Here is an 18,128-nt window from a genome sequence, read left to right as displayed (position 1 = left end):
ATTTTTGCTAATTTTTCTTTTTTAACTTTCATTCTAGCATTATAAGTGGTTAATCTACTAGTTTGTATGTATATATGTGTGTGTGTCTTTTACAATGAGATTTATATTTTCATATGTTTTGTTATTAATTAGTGCCTTTTCTTTTCAGCTTAAAGAAGTCCCTTTAACATATATTGTAAGGCCAGTTTAGTAGTAATGAACTCCTGTAGCTAGAAAACTTTATCTCTCCTTCAATTCTGACTGATAACTTTGCCAGATAAGGTATTCTTGGTTGGACATATTTTTTTTTAATTTCAGTACTTTGAATATATCATTCCACATCCTCTGGTTAGCAAAGTTTCTTCTGAAAAATCTACTGCTAGTCTTATGGGATTTCCCTTGTATGTGACCAGTTGTTTTCTCTTGCTGCTTTTAATTTTCTCCATGTCTTTACCTTTTGACACTTTAATTTTAATGTGTCTTGGTGTGGTTTTGTTTGTATTTATCTTATTTGGAACTCTCTGGGCTTCCTGGATCTGTACATCTGTTTCTTTCCTCAGGTTAGGGAAGTCTTCAGACATTCTTTCTTCAAATAATTTTTCTGCCCTTTTCTCTCTCTCTTCTCTTTCTGGTATTCCTGTAATGCAAATGTTAGTTTGCTTGATGTTGTCTCATAAGTCCCTTAAACTATCTTCATGTTTTTCATTTTTTTTTTTTTTTTGCTGCTCTGATTGGGTGAGTTCCTGTGCCTTTTGTTTGAGTTCATTGATCTTTTCTTCTTTATCTACTCTCTGTCAAATCCCTCTAGCATATTTTTTTAGTTCAGCTATTGTATTTTTCAGCTCTGTGATTTTTGCTTAGTACTTTCTCATATTTTCTATCTCTTTGTTGAAGTTCTTACTGTGTTCATCCATTCATCTCCTGATTTTGGTAAGCATCTTCATGATTATCACTTTTAACTCTTTAACATGTAAATTACTTATTTATATTAATTAAGGTTTCTTTTCCCCCTGAGTTATCTTGCTCTTTCACTTGGAACATATTCCTTTGTTTCTTCATTATCCTTGACTTTCTGTTTTGTTTTCTATGTATTGGATTAAACAGCTACCTCTTCCAGTCTTCTAGGGTTGGAATTGTGTAGGACATAAAACTTATCATTCAACCCTACTCTAGTTGTTGGTTGTCTCCCAAACCTTTTTGATGGTTTAAGCAGCCCATTTTATTTTTAATAGCTCCCAGTAGTTGAAGGTGTGCCATGACCTTTGGGACAGGCAGTGTCCCTAAGTGGAGGATCTCAGTCAGTACCAAATTCATACTGATTCGAAGCCAGACCCTCAGGCAGCAGCTTTTAGAGTTTAAATATACAGTCTTGTGAAACTGCAAACATAAGCCCTATTGGCCACCAGAACCAGGTGATCTGGAGGTGTCCCTTGGGAGGCAGTCACAAGAATCGAGACTCTTATAAGCTCCTTTCTAGAAGATACTAGTGAGTTGTAGTGAGGTACCAGGAGGGCACAAACATGGCCCCTTGCCTACATTTTCTGAGAGCATGTCAATAACTCTTAGATGTGTACAAAACCTGAATCCTGCCCCTAAAACAGAATCTCCAAGACAAGCAAGTAGGCTTTTTTCATAGAAAGGCTGAGGGTGTGTTTCAGTCTGTTATCTGTGGAGTTCTCTGGGGGTGGTATTCTGCCAAGCACTCTTTCTCTGATTGTCACAGTCTCTTAGGCCCCAGGAATACAAGCTCCCTTGACCACCAGAGCTAGGCAATCAAGGGAGTATCCCTGGGCAGCAGCTGCAAAAATAAGGAGTCAGACATAAAACCTGGGGCACAAGACACATATAAGTGCTCTGCTATGAGAAATGCTGGCACTCTGGACCATGGCATGGGGAGAGCACAAAGTGCCTACTATCTGAGGTCCCAGGAAAAGTTTACAGTCAGCCCTTAAATGTGTGTTTAATTAGAATCCTCTCACTCAGGCTGCAGCTATGATGATAAACTAATAAAGCCTCTTTCACAGAAAAACTGAGCTCTTTGATCTGTTGCCTTTTTCTGTGCCCTGGAGAGTGGTATCTATTTAAGGACTCTTTCTCCATTGGTTACAATCTTGTGGGACCTGTGAGTGTAAGCCCCACTGACCACCTGAGCGAGGTGATATAGATGTGTCTTCTGGCAGCAGCTATAAAAATCAGCTATAAAACCAAGGAAGGTATAAGCTCTTTTCTGAAAGATATCTGTGAGCTGGAGTGAGCCAGAGGGAAAGTGTAAATATTGAATCCACTAAGATCTATTCCCTGAGAATACCACCATAGGCCCCTATGTATGTGCCAAAACAGAAGCCTACCCCTCAGGCCAAAACTCCTGGACAAGCAAATAGGCCTCTTTCTCAGAAACACTGGGGGTCTGAAATCTGTGAACTGACCTGGGAGTGGTAGTCTACCAAGAAATCTTTCTTTGGTTGTCACAGTCCCATGGCATCCGGGATGACAAGACTCCTGATCTCCAGTTAGGTGATTAAAGGACTTCCTCTTGGTGGCAATTGCAAAATTCAGTTAGATATAAAAACTACGTCACCAGATGTGTGTAGAAACACTGCTCTGGAAGATACTAGCACTCTAGAACATGCCAGAAGGTGAGTGCAAAGACAGTGCCCACTGTCTGCAGAGGATCAGAAGAGAAATGTAAAGATGGCACCTGCCGAGTAGTGGGATTTCTGGGTCATATGGTAGTTCTATTTTTAGTTTTTTAAGGAACCTCCATACTGTTCTCCATAGTGGCTGTATCAATTTACATTCCCACCAACAGTGCAAGAGGGTTCCCTTTTCTCCACACCCTCTCCAGCATTTATTATTTGTAGATGTTTTGATGATGGCCAATCTGGCCAGTGTGAGATGATATCTCATTGTAGTTTTGATTTGAAATTCTCTAATGATAAATGATGTTGAGCATTCTTTCATGTGTTTGTTGCCAATTAGTATATCTTCTTTGGAGAAATGTCTATTTAGGCCTTCTGCCCATTTTTGCATCAGGTTGTTTTTTTGTTTCATACTGAGCTGCATGTGGTGTTTGTAAATTTTGGCTATTAATCCTTTGTCACTTGCTTCATTTGCAAATATTTTCTCCCATTCTGAGGGCTGTCTTTTCATCTTGTCTAAGGTTTCCTTTGCTGTGCAAAAGCTTTTAATTTTCATTAGGTCCCATTTGCTTATTTTTGTTTTTATTTCCATTCCTCTAGGAGGTGGGTCAAAAAGGATCTTGCTGTGATTTATGTCATAGAGTGTTCTGCCTATGTTTTCCTCTAAGAGTTTGACAGTGTCTGGCCTTACGTTTAGGTCTTTAATCCATTTTGAGTTTATTTTTGTGTATGGTGCTAGGGAGTATTCTAATTTCATTCTTTTACATGTAGCTGTCCAGTTTTCTCAGCACCACTTATTGAAGAGGCTGTCTTTTCTCCATTGTCTTTTCTCCATATTCTTGTGTCCTTTATCAAAGATAAGGTGACCATATGTGTGTGGGTTTATCTCTGGGCTTTCTATCCTGTTCCATTGATTTATATTTCTGTTTTTGTGCCAGTACCGTAGTGTCTTGATTATTGTAGTTTTGTAGTATAGTCTGAAGTCAGGGAGTCTGATTCTTCCTGTTCCATTTTTTTCCCTCAAGAGTGCTTTGGCTATTTGGGTTTTTTTGTATTTCCATATAAATTGTGAAATTTTTTGTTCCTGGTCTGTGAAAAATGCCACTGGTTGTTTGATATGGATTGCATTGAATCTGTAGATTGCTTTGGGTAGTAGAGTCATTTTCACAATGTTGATTCTTCCAATCCAAGAACATGGTATATCTCTCCATCTATTTGTATCATCTTTAATTTCTTTCATCAGTGTCTTATAATTTTCTGCATACAGGTCTTTTGTCTCCTTAGGTAGGTTTATTCCTAAGTATTTTATTCTTTTTGTTGCAATGGTAAATGAGAGTGTTTTTGTAATTTCTCTTTCAGATTTTTCATCATTAGTGTATAAGAATGCCAGAGATTTCTGTGCATTAATTTTGTATCCTGCTACTTTACCAAATTCATTGATTAGCTCTACGAGTTTTCTGGTAGCATCTTTAGGATTCTCTACATATAGTATCATGTCATCTCCAAACAGTGACAGCTTTACTTCTTCTTTTCCAAATTGGGTTCCTTTAATTTCTTTTTCTTCTCTTATTGCTGTGGCTAAAACTTCCAAAACTATGTTGAATAATAGTGGTGAGAGTGGGCAACCTTGTCTTATTCCTGATCTTAGTGGAAATGGTTTCAATTTTTCACCATTGAGGATGATGTTGTCTGTCAGTTTGTCATGTATGTCCTGTGTTATGTTGAGGAAAGTTCCCTCTATGCCTACTTTCTGGAGGGTTTTTATCATAAATGGGTGTTATTCCCTGATAAAACCATAATTCAAAAAGAGTCATGTATCAAAATGTTCATTGCAGCTCTATTTACAATAGCCAGGACATGGAAGTAATCTAAGTGTCCATCAACCGATGAATGGATAAAGAAGATGTGACACATACATAGTGGAATATTAGCCATAAATGGAAACGAAATTGAGTTATTTGTAGTGAGGTGGATGGACCTAGAGTCTGTCATACAGAATGAAATAAGTCAGAAAGAGAAAAACAAATACTGTATGCTAACACATATATATGGAATCTAAACAAAAAGAAAAAAAATAGGTCATGAAGAACCTAGGGGCAAGACGGGAATAAAGACACAGACCTACTAGAAAATGGACTTGAGGATATGCGAAGGGGGAAGGATAAGCTGGGACAAAGTGAGAGAGTGGCATGGACATATATACACTACCAAATGTAAAATAGATAGCTAGTGGGAAGCAGCCACACAGCACGGGGTGATCAGCTTGGTGCTTTGTGACCAGCTAGAAGGGTGGGATAAGGAGGGTGGCAGGGAGGGAGATGCAAGAGGGAAGAGATATGGGGATATATGTATATGTATAACTGATTCACTTCGTTATAAATAAGAAACTAACACACCATTGTAAAGCAATTATACTCCAATAAAAACGTTAAAAAAATAAAAATAAAAATATATGTTAAAAAAAAAGATTCCACCTGCCAGAAAACATAAAGAAAAGAAAAAAAGGAGAAGAAAATAAAACAGAAGAAAGGAAAATGAAAGCCAAAAAGAAAAAATATATAAAGAAAAGCAAAGTTAAAAAAAAAGAAGAATTTTTTTTTAAAGGAAAAAGAAAAAATCACAAAGCTCCTTCTTTAGCAAGGCAGAGGAAGAGCATGGAAGATGATATCCACCAGCCTCCATCCCCAGAGAGTATCCCAGCAGGACCCTCAGACTGATGCTTTAGAATTTGCAACTGAGTCCCTTTCACAGAAAGTCTAAGCACTTTTCAAAGGGCTGCTTCTGCGCTGGGCCTTGGAGCAGGTGAGATCTATGTGAGGCCTTTAAGAGCCATTTTTAAATTCACCATATCCCCACTGATGTTGTGGGCTCGAGTCCTGTTGGTCTTGAAAGCCTGATGTTTGGGAGGGGCTCATCTCTCAGATGTGGGCATTAAAAGTTGGGATGCCCAACGTCAGATACAGACCCTTTGCTCCTCAAGTTGAAGATCTGTGTTTTGAATTCCCTCCTGATTGTGGGTCACCATAGTGGGGGTGGGGTTTATGAGGAGGTTGTGTCTTAGCCTTTCCTACCTTCTTCAATGTGGTTTCTGTATCACTTTTCAATGTGAAGTGGTTCCTCCACTGGGTTTTTTGGCTTTTTTCAAAGGAAACTCTTCAGTATATATTTGTAGATTTGGTGTGTCCCTAGGATGAGGTGAGTTCAGGGGCTTGAACCAGAACTAGGCCTCTACATAGCCTCATTATAGCCTCATTACTTATTGCTCCCTCATATAGTTCTAGCCAAACTATAGTATTCAGTATTAGTCACCTTCCAGTTTTTTTCTCTTTCCTTCCTTAGCTCAGGAGGATTTCCAATAAGAATGCTTACTCTTCTTTGGTATTTAAAAACAATTTTCAAACTTTTCTATCATGTAAGACCAAGTTCAAATGCAGTTTCTCAGATCAAGGAAATCTGCCCCCCCTCAACTCCAGAAGATCAGGAAATCTGCTAGTCTATGATACCAGCTCCTGAAATTTTGCTACTCTCCATCTTTCTCCTTAGTATCCAGTTTGAAATTCAGCTTCTGTAAACCAACTGTTCCCTCCCTACTTTACAAATTCTGCACAGTTTACTTGGACAAAGTAATACCTATATTAAAAAAAAGAAACCTATTTCCTGTTCCAAAAACAAAACTGTGGTTAATTATTAAAACGTCAGGAAGTGAAAATAACTAAATTATTAATTGATGGTAAATTTGGAACTTTGGGAGATTAATTAACTCTGTCAAAGCCTTAGAGAATAATAGTATACTTTTACTTGTAATTACATATTGTGTTTCTAATGTACTTAAAGGCACAGTATTACCTCTAAAGAGTTAATATGACACCCAAACTACTTACTAGTTAAAAGAGGAATGTGGTTTAAAATTTCTATTTAAGAAGTACCTTACTTTTATGGTGGGTTACATTCCTGGAATACATGCAAAAGCATGTGAGGAGAAACTGATTTTCTTATAGAAGCAGTTTTATAATAAGTGAGTTCAATTTTCAAATAAGAGAATGATGCTTAATTTTTTTTATAAAAATGACCTCATGTTCCATAAAGATTATCTATCAATTTAATCTATGATAAATGCTATATCTATAGTCTGTGCTAGTAATTAAAGCTTTCTCAAAGTAAACAGCATAACCAATCATGCATAAACTGCATTTAAGATCATATAGATTATTGTACAACTTTACTGTATTCCTCAAAATCCCTTCCTTTTTTTAAACCAAAACTATCACAAAACTAAAGAGTATTTCATTAAGGTTATGAGATTCTGAATGGTTTATAATTGGATTGTAATAGGCGTCTTACAGAGATTTTTGGGAAATGTACAGATTTTTTGGGTGGCTTCTTGAAAAGCTGATTCAAGGATATATGTTCTGCTATCCTCTTTGTCTCACAGAATGTCCTTGTTCAAACTGGTCATTGTAATACCTTAAAGTAGCCTCATCTATTTCTTGAGCTGTTATTTCATTATATCAAGCACTGTCACCTTTCCCCCTAACATTATATAAGGCAAACCAGCCTTTAAAATTCAAGAACGAATCATTGCTTGTTTTGAAGTTATCTTTTTCTCTCTCATTACAATGGAGATTCACATGTCAGAAGAGGCCCAAAGATTCCTCTTTAATGGTGGACAGATGAAATTTAATTTGTTCACTAACCCACAAATCTGGTGCTTGAAGCACAGCCTCTTGTCAACAACGTGAAAGGAGGGAATATGAAGTGTCACTATTTAGAACTGAGGTTCCTTTTGTTCACAAAGATAACAGGATGTGTAGTTCCAAGTGGGTTTCTTTCAAAATAATCTCCTTAGAGTAGGGTTGCCTATGCATATCTGGAAACCCTCTTTAGGCTATGCCTTTAGATGCTGGTTAATAAAGCACAAAAAAAAAAAAACAGTTTCATTACTTTACAATTACAGAACTCTCTTCTTCCCTAGAAAACATGTTTTTTTTTTCCCTTTTAATTCCTCCTTTTTCAGTTGTCCCTACTTCCTTTTCCATAGACATTGTATTCAAGTGGATATCTGAGGACTACCACTTCCCTTCTCCTCCCTGCACACCAAGTGTCTATGCTACTTAAACTGCAGGAATAAAAAAAAAATGAGAGTGATGGATTGAGCTTCATAAATGCCAACCTGAGAATCTGAGGATTGCTTGTATTTAAAACCTCCATAGTAATTCTGAAACAGTAGCCATAACCTTTAAAAAAAAAATGAAGATAAGATTGCCAGAAAGAAGACATACAATTTTCTCCCATTCATTCATGATGTGATAATATTATGCTTCCTATACAATTCTGTAAGCTCTGCTCACAGAGAAGTTTCTTAATAAACACAAATCTGTTCAGAGTGATGCATAGTAATGTTTAAGAAGAAAGGTTGGGTGAACTCAAAAAAATCTAAATTTTACAGAATGCTTACCTTCCAGCCTTATAGATTTTTTTCTTTCTTCCATTTATGGGTTTATATTACCAACATTAAGACTTAAAGTATATTTTGTGTTAATAATGAACTATTTGTGTGTCTTATACCCCTGATCATCAGGACTCTGTAGTTTGGAACAGTATTAGAACAACCTATTTATTATTTGATACCTTGCAACCTGAAGCCTGACACAACATCCCCACAAGCCACAGACTTTTCAAATAATCTTTGACAAATTGTACAGAAATGGTCTTGGTCTTGGATGGCTTAACTTTAGTCTGTGTTTTCACCATTCAAACCAAGTTTAGCATTAACCTAGTAATAATAACACAAATAGAGGCAATAACTTAAGCATATGTGGTGTATTCAGGACAAATTTTGACTCACCACTGATTATTTCCAGGGAAGTTGTTTCATCTGTCTGAGGTTCCATTTATTCATTTGTATTGGAATCTTCCACAACTTTATTAGAAGAGCTAGATGAGATGCTATATGTGAAAGTACCCAAGAAAGTGGTAACTCAGAATACAATAGACATCCAATATATTTTCAATGAATGAACAAATTTCTATGCCCTTTATTCAATAAGAGGTTTGTGTCCTAAAATTGATGCACATGTTGCTTCAACATTCACACCCCCTTGCCTGTGCATTTATCACTTAGAAAGACTGGAGATATTTTGCTCTCATTCACAAATAATGGTCTTCGTATGAAAGAGATTTGCTTTTAAATTCTGGAAAAGATTCATGCATTTATTGTATCATTAACAACATCACATTTACTAAAGAAAGGTTTAAGATAAAATATCCAATTTCCATTTGTTTCAAACATCTGTAAAGCCTTGATCTAGATCTCTTAAGTAAGAAAGTGCCTTGAATTTCAAAGAGGAAACATACAACTCCCATCTTCCCTTCCTCTCCCACATTTTTCACACTCTCCCTCCACCATCACATCCCTGTGACCACAACTATTTATGTTGTTCCCAAAGTTCAATTAACGAAATTGTCTGGCTGGTCATTTTCACCTTTGGAAAAAGCCAGGAAACATAGTTAAACAAAGCCATAATCAAAGAGCTATTTTATTTTTAACCAATCATTGATGAACCACTCTCCCTGCTCATTAGGCGGGAACGAGTCAGGGAGCTGCCATGGCGGGATAGTTGGTCACGAAACTCTGAGGCCATGAAGTAGTAGAGAATTGGATCCAAAAGGCAGCAGAGACTTGCAAGGCATAGACAAAAAGGGTGGAAATACAGTGAGCTTTGGACAATGGGACAACTGCTAATGATGGTTTCCTTTACCATGGTGTAAAAAATAAAGTTAATATGATACGGAGTGAAGCAGATGAAGAAGACTGCAGCACACATGTAAACCATCCGCAGTGCTTTCTGCCTCTCACTGATTCCCTGGAAAGCCACTGGTGGTTGTCGCAAGGATATAGTGGTTTTCCAGGTACACCATGCAATGATGACTACTGGGATCACAAATCCTGCCAGCTCAGCAGCTGTAATCATCCCAACCAAAGCCATTGCATTCAGTTTCCTGTAACCAAGATCAGCAAAGCAGGACTCAGTGTTGTTGGCTAAGTCTGTGCTTCTCATGATGGGAAATGGCAAACAGGCAGTCCCCACGATGACCCAGACGGCAGCACTGATGCCCACATCATACCTACGCTTCCAGTCTCTGGCCCTGAAAGGCTTGAGAAGAAAGAAGCACCTCTGAAGGCTGATGCATGTCAGAAAACAAATGCTGGCATACATGTTGAGATACTTCAGGTAGAAGCACAGTAGGCAAAGGGCCCTCTGGAAAGGCCAATGGTGGCTGATGTAATAGTAAATCCGGAGGGGTAAGGACAGTACGTGAGCAAGGTCAGCCACAGAGAGGTTGATCATGAAAATGATGGCTTTATTTTTCTTGCTGATGAAGCGGCACAGAACCCACAAGGCTGCACTGTTGGCCAGTAGACCAGGGATGAATATGAGGATGTAGGTGGTGGCGTAGAGGGAGTATTGAAATGTCAAATTAGTGACATTGCAGCGAGTCTCAGCATTGCTGGTACTGTTGCTGCCCATCTTGAATATTTCAGTATATTCATCAAGGTAAGCCGTGAAGTTATGATCCCTGCCCAAAACAAAACAAAAGAAAAAGGGTATAATGGTTAACCAGTTCTTTAGCTGACACCCAGATTTTTTTTAATTGAAATATAGTTGATTTACAAAGTTTCAGGTGTACAGCAAAGTGATTCAGTTATATCAGATTATTTTCCATTACAAGTTATTACAAGATATTGAATATAGTTCCCTGTGCTACACAGTAGGTCTTTGTTTTTTATCTATTTTATATACAGCAGTCTGTACCCCTTAATCTCAAATTCCTAATTTATACCTCTCTCCCTTTCCCCTCTTGTAACTGTAAGTTTGTTTTCTATGTCTGTGAGTTTATTTCTGTTTTGTAAATAAGTTCATTTGTACCATTGTTTTAGATCCCACATGGAAGTGATATCATATCATATTTGGTTTTCTCTGTCTGACTTACTTTACTCAGTATGATAATCTCTAGGTACATGCATGTTGCTACAAATGGCATTATTTCATTCTTTTTATGGCTAAGATTTATATATATATATATATATATATATATATATACACACAACCACATCTTTACCCATTCATCTGTCGATGGACACTTAGGTTGCCCCCATGTCTTGGCTTTTGTAAATAGTGCTGCTATGAACATTGGGGTGCATGTACCTTTTTGAATTAGAGTTTTTTAGAGTTTTTGGCTTTTCTGGATATATGCCCAGAAGTGGGATTGCTGGATCATATGATAACTCTATTTTTGATTTTCTTAAGGAACCTCCATACTGTTCTCCATAGTGGGTGTACCAATTTACATTCCCACCTACAGTGTAGGAGGGTTCCCTTTTCTCTACGCCCTCTCCAGCATTTATTATTTGTAGACATTTTGATGATAACCATTGTGACTAGTGTGAGGTGATACCTCATGGAAACACAAAAGACTCAGAATAGCCAAACAATCTTGAGAAAGAAAAGTGCTGGAGGAGGAGCTTCAAGATAGTGAAAGAGTAAGACACGGAGATCACCTTCCTCTCCACAAATACATCAGAAATACATCTACATGTGGAACAGCTCCTACAGAAAACCTACTGAACGCTGGCAGAAGACCTCAGACCTCCCAAAAGACAAGAAACTCCCCACGTACCTGGGTAGGGAAAAAGAAAAAAGAAAAAAAAGAGACAAAAGAATAGGGACAGGACCTGCACCAGTGGGAGGGAGCTGTGAAGGAGGAAAGATTTCCACACACTGGGAAGGACCTTCACAGGAGGAGACTGCAGGTGGTGGAGGGGGGGAGTTTCGGAGCAACGGAGGAGAGCGCAGCAACAGGGGTGCGGAGGGCAAAGCTGACAGATGCCCGCACAGAGGATCGGTGCCAACCAGCAATCACCAGCCCAAGAGGCTTGTCTGCTCACCCACTGGGGCAGGCGGGGGCTGGAAGCTGAGGCTCGGGCTTCGGTCGGATCACAGGGAGAGGACGGGGGTTGGCTGGGAGAACACAGCCTGAAGGGGCTAGTGCGCCACGGCTAGCCGGGAGGGAGTCCGGGAAAAAGTCTGGACCTGCCAAAGAGGCAAGAGACTTTTTCTTCCCTCTTTGTTTCCTGGTGCGTGAGGAGAGGGGATTCAGAGCCCCACCTAAATGAGCTCCAGAGATGGGCGCGAGCCGCGGCTATCAGCACAGACTCCAGAGACGGGCATGAGACGCTAAGGCTGCTGCTGCAGCCACGAAGTAGCCTGTGTGTGAGCACAGGTCACTATCCACACCTCCCCTCCTGGGAGCCCGTGCAGCCCGCCACTGCCAGGGTCCCGTGATCCAGGGACAACTTCCCCGGGAGAACTCATGGTGCACCTCAGGCTGGCGCCACGCCATGTCGGCCTCTGCCGCCGCAGGCTCACCCTCCATCCGTACCCCTCCCTCCCCCTTGTCCTGAGTGAGCCAGAGACGCCAAATCAGCTGCTCTTTAACCCCGTCCTGTCTGAGTGAAGAACAGACACCCTCAGGCAACCTACACACAGAAGCGGGGCCAAATCCAAAGCTGAACCCCGGGAGCTGTGTGAACAAAGAAGAGAAAGGGAAATTTCTCCCAGCAGCCTCAGGAGCAGCGGATTAAATCTCCACAATCAACTTGATGTACCCTGCATCTGTGGAATACCTGAACAGACAACGAATCATCCCAAATTGAGGAGGTGGACTTTGGGAGCAACATATATTATTTTTTCCCCTTTGCCTCTTTTGGTGAGTGTGTATGTGTATGCTTCTGTGTGTGATTTTGTCTTTATAGATTTACTTTTACTATTTGTCCTAGGGTTTTGTCTGTCTGTTATGTTTTTTTCATTATGATTACTTTAAAAAATTTTTTCTTAATAATTACTTTTTTATTTCTTATTTCAATAACATTATTTTTTTTATTTTACTTTATTTTATTTTATTTTATCTTATTTCTTTCTTTGTTCTAATTTTTCTCCCTTTTATTCTGAGACATGTGGATGAAAGGCTATTGTTGCTCTAGACACGCATCAGGGATGTGCCTCTCAGGAGGGAGAGCCAAGATTAGGACACTGGTCCACAAGAGACCTCCCAGCTCCACGTAATATCAGACAGCGAAAATCTCCCAGAGATTTCCATCTCAACAACAAGACCCAGCTGCACTCAACGACCAGCAAGCTACAGTGCTGGACACCCTATGCCAAACATCTAGCAAGACAGGAACACAGCCCCATCCATTAGCAGAGAGGCTGCTAAAATCATAATAAGCCCACAGACACCCCACAACACACCACCAGACGTGAACCTGCCCACCAGAAAGACAAGATCCAGCCTCATCCACCAGAACACAGGCTCTAGTCCCCTCCACCAGGAAGCCTACACAACCCACTGAACAATCCTTAGCCACTGGGGACAGACACCAAAAACAACGGGAACTACAAACCTGCAGCCTGCAAAAAAGAGACCCCAAACACAGTAAGATAAGCAAAATGAGAAGACAGAAATACACACAGCAGATGAAGGAGCAAGGCAAAAACCCACCAGACCTAACAAATGAAGAGGAAATAGGCAGTCTACCTGAAAAAGCATTCAGAATAATGTTAGTAAAGATGACCCAAAATCTTGAAAATAGAATACAGAAAATACAAGAAACGTTTAACAAGGACATAGAAGAACTAAAGAGCAAACAAACAGTGATGAACAACACAATAAATGAAATTAAAAATTCTCTAGAAGGGATCAATAGCAGAATAACTGAGGCACAAGAACGGGTAAGTGACCTGGAAGATAAAATAGTGGAAATAACTACTGCAGAGCAGAATAAAGAAAAAAGAATGAAAAGAACCGGGGACAGTCTCAGAGACCTCTGGGACAACATTAAATGCACGAACATTCGAATTATAGGGGTCCCAGAAGAAGAAGAGAAAAAGAAAGAGACTGAGAAAATATTTGAAGAGATTATAGTTGAAAACTTCCCTAATATGGGAAAAGAAAGAGTTAATCAAGTCCTGGAAGCACAGAGAGTCCCATACAGGATAAATCCAAGGAGAAATAGGCCAAGACATATATTAATCAAACTATCAAAAATTAAATACAAAGAAAAAATATTAAAAGCAGCAAGGGAAAAACAACAAATAACACTCGAAGGAATCCCCATAAGGTTAACAGCTGATGTTTCAGTAGAAACACTGCAAGCCAGAAGGGAGTGGCAGGACATATTTAAAGTGATGAAGGAGAAAAACCTACAACCAAGATTACTCTACCCAGCAAGGATCTCATTCAGATTTGATGGAGAAAGTAAAACCTTTACAGACAAGCAAACAGGAAGAGAATTCAGCACCACCAAACTAGCTTTACAACAAATGCTAAAGTAACTTCTCTAGGCAGGAAACACGAGAAGGAAAAGATCTACAATAACAAACCCAAAACAATTAAGAAAATGATAATAGGAACATACATATTGATAACTAACTTAAATGTAAATGGATTAAATGCTCCAACCAAAAGACATAGATTGGCTGAATGGATACAAAGAAAAGACCCATATATATGCTGTCTACAAGAGACCCACTGCAGACCTAGGAACACATACAGACTGAAAGTGAGAGGATGGAAAAAGATATTCCATGCAAATGGAAGTCAAAAGAAAGCTGGAGTAGCAATTCTCATATCAGACAAAATAGACTTTAAAATAAAGACTATTACAACAGACAAAGAAGCACACTACATAATGATCAAGGGACCAATCCAAGAAGAAGATATAACAATTATAAATATGTGTGCACCCAACATAGGAGCACCTCAATTCATAAGGCAAACACGAACAGCCATAAAAGGGAAAATCTACAATAACACAATCATAGTAGGGTACTTTAACACCCCACTTTCTCCAATGGACAGACCATCCAAAATGAAAACAAATAAGGAAACACAAGCTTTAAATGATACATTAAACATGATGGACTTAATTGATATTTATAGGACATTCCATCCAAAAACAACAGAATACACATTCTTCTCAAGTGCTCATGGAACATTCTCCAGGATAGACCATATCTTGGGTCACAAATCAAGCCTTGATAAATTTAAGAAAATTGAAATCATATCAAGTATCTTTTCCAACCACAACGCTATGAGACTAGATATCAAATACAGGAAAAAAACTGTAAAAAATACAAACACAGGGAGGCTAAACAATACACTACTTAATAACCAAGAGATCACTAAAGAAATCAAAGAGAAAATTAAAAAATACCTAGAAACAAATGACAATGAAAACACGACAACCCAAAACCTTTGGGATGCAGCAAAAGCAGTTCTAAGAGGGAAGTTTATAGCAATACAATCCTACCTTAAGAAACAAGAAACATCTCAATTAAACAACCTAACCTTACACCTAAAGCAATTAGAGAAAGAGAAACAAAAAAGCCCCTAAGTTAGCAGAAGGAAACAAATCATGAAGATCAGATCAAAAATAAATGAAAAAGAAATGAAGCAAAATGATAGCAAAGAGCAATAAAACTAAAAGCTGGTTCTTTGAGAAGATACACAAAATTGATAAACCATTAGCCACACTCATCAAGAAAAAAAGGGAGAAGACTCAAATCAATAGAATTAGAAATGAAAAAGGAGAAGTAACAACTGACACTGCAGAAGTATAAAGGATCATCAGAGATTACTACAAGCAACTATAAGCCAATAAAATGGACAACCTGGAAGAAATGGATAAATTCTTAGAAATGCACAACCTGCTGAGACTGAATCCAGAAGAAATAGAAAATGTGAAGAATCCAATCACAAGCACTGAAATTGAAACTGTGATTAAAATCTTCCAACAAACAAAAGCCAAGGACCATATGGCTTCACAGGCGAATTCTATCAAACATTTAGAGAAGAGCTAACACCTATCCTTTTCAAACTCTCCCAAAATATAGCAGAGGGAGGAACACTCCCAAACTCATTCTACGAGGCCACCATCACCCTGATACCAAAACCAAACAAAGAAGTCACAAAGAAAGAAAACTACAGGCAAATATCACTGATGAACCTAGATGCAGAAATCCTCAACAGAATGCTAGCAAACAGAATCCAACAGCACAGTAAAAAGATCATACACCATGATCAAGTGGGGTTTATCCCAGGAATGCAAGGATTCTTTAATATATGCAAATCAATCAATTGATACACCATATTAACAAATTGAGGGAGAAAAATAATATGATCATCTCAATAGATGCAGAAAAAGCTTTTCACAAAATTCAACACCCATTTAGGATAAAAACCCTCCAGAAAGCAGGCATAGAGGGAACTTTCCTCAACATAATAAAGGCCATATATGACAATCCCACAGCCAACATCGTCCTCAATGGTGAAAAACTGAAACCATTTCCACTAAGATCAGGAACAAGACAATGTTGCCCACTCTCACCACTATTATTCAACATAGTTTTGGAAGTTTTAGCCACAGCAATAAGAGAAGAAAAAGAAATAAAAGGAATCCAAATCAGAAAAGAAGAGGTAAAGCTGTCAGTGTTTGCAGATGACATGATACTATACATAGAGATTCCTAAAGATGCTACCAGAAAACTACTAGAGCTAATCAATGAATTTGGTAAAGTAGCAGGATTCAAAATTAATACACAGAAATATCTGGCATTCCTATACACTAACGATGAAATATCTGAAAGAGAATTTAAGGAAACAGTCCCATTTACCATTGCAATAAAAATAATAAAATACTTAGGAATAAAACTACCTAAAGAGACAAAAGACCTGTATGCAGAAAATTATAAGACAATGATTAAAGAAATTGAAGATGATACAAATAGATGGAGAGATATACCATGTTCTTGGATTGGAAGAATCAGCATTGTGAAAATGACTCTACTACCCAAAGCAATCTACAGATTCAATGCAATCCCTATCAAACTGCCACTGGCATTTTTCACAGAACTAGAACAAAAAATTTCACAATTTGTATGGAAACACAAAAGGCCCCATATAGCCAAAACAATCTTGAGAAAGAAAAACGGAGCTGGAGGAATCAGGCTCCCTGACTTCAGACTATACTACAAACCTACAATAATCAAGATAGTATGGTACTGGCACAAAAACAGAAATACAGATCAATGGAACAGGATAGAAAGCCCAGAGATAAACCCACGCACATATAGTCGCCTTATCTTTGATAAAGGAGGCAAGAATATACAGTGGAGAAATGACAGCCTCTTCAATAAGTGGTGCTGGGAAAACTGGACAGGTACATGTAAAAATATGAAATTATAACACTCTCTAACACCATACACAAAAATAAACTCAAAATGGATTAAAGACCTAAATGTAAGGCCAGCACTTTCAAACTCTTAGAGGAAAACATAGGCCGAACACTCTATGGCATAAATCACAGCAAGATCCTTTTTGACCCACCTCCTAGAGGAATGGAAATAAAAACAAAAATAAACAAATGTGACCTAATGAAACTTAAAAGCTTTTGCACAGCAAAGGAAACCATAGACAAGATGAAAAGACAACCCTCAGAATGGGAGAAAATATTTGCAAATGAAGCAACTGACAAAGGATTAATCTCCAAAATTTACAAGCAGCTCATGAAGCTCAATATCAAAAAAACAAACAACCCGATACAAAAATGGGCAGAAGACCTAAATAGACATTTCTCCAAAGAAGATATACAGATGGCCAACAGACACATGAAAGAATGCTCAACATCCTTAATCATTAGAGAAATGCAAATCAAAACTACAATGAGGTATCATCTCACACCAGTCAGAATGGCCATCATCAAAAAATCTAGAAACAATAAATGCTGGAGAGGGTGTGGAGAAAAGGGAACACTCTTGCACTGTTGGTGGGAATGTAAGTTGATACAGCCACTATGGAGAACCGTATGGAGGTTCCTTAAAAATCTAAAAATAGAACTACCATACGACCCAGCAATCCCACTACTGGGCATATACCCTGAGAAAGCCATAATTCAAAAAGAGTCATGTACCACAATGTTCATTGCAGTGCTATTTACCATAGCCAGAACATGGAAGCAACCTAAGTGTCCATCAACAGATGAATGGATAAAGAAGATGTGGCACATATATACAATGGAATATTACTCAGCCATAAAAAGAAATGAAATTCGATTATTTGTAGTGAGGTGGATAAACCTAGAGTCTGTCATACAGAGTGAAGTAAGTCAGAAAGAGAAAAATAAATACAGTACGCTAACACATATATATGGAATATAAGAAGAAAAAAAGGTCACAAAGAACCTAGGAGCAAGATCGGAATAAAGACTCAGACCTACTAGAGAATGGACTTGAGGATATGGGGAGGGGGAAGGGTAAGCTGTGACAAAGTGAGAGAGTGGCATGAACATATATACACTACCAAACGTAAAATAGATAGCTAGTGGGAAACAGCCACATAGCACAGGGAGATCAGCTCTGTGTTTTGTGACCACCTAGAGGGGTGGGATAGGGA

The 18,128-nt window shown here is 38.5% G+C and overlaps 1 protein-coding gene across 3 annotated transcripts in view; it reads right to left on the bottom strand.

Annotated features, from left to right (window-relative positions):
• Positions 1–677: 677 nt before the first annotated feature.
• The window catches only part of P2RY10 (P2Y receptor family member 10), a 34,553-nt gene continuing 17,102 nt past the window's right edge, over positions 678–18,128 (bottom strand). For all 3 annotated transcript variants that reach the window (XM_082377373.1, XM_082377375.1, XM_082377374.1), the window contains one exon: positions 678–10,196. In XM_082377373.1, the coding sequence (XP_082233499.1) occupies positions 9,161–10,147 (987 nt within the window). In that variant the 5' untranslated portion in view covers positions 10,148–10,196 and the 3' untranslated portion in view covers positions 678–9,160. The remainder of the gene's footprint in view (positions 10,197–18,128) is intronic.

The sequence above is a fragment of the Balaenoptera borealis genome (assembly GCF_965194805.1).
Source record: "Balaenoptera borealis genome assembly, chromosome: X".
NCBI lineage: Eukaryota > Metazoa > Chordata > Mammalia > Artiodactyla > Balaenopteridae > Balaenoptera > Balaenoptera borealis.
This window is presented reverse-complemented; position numbering and strand designations above follow the sequence as displayed.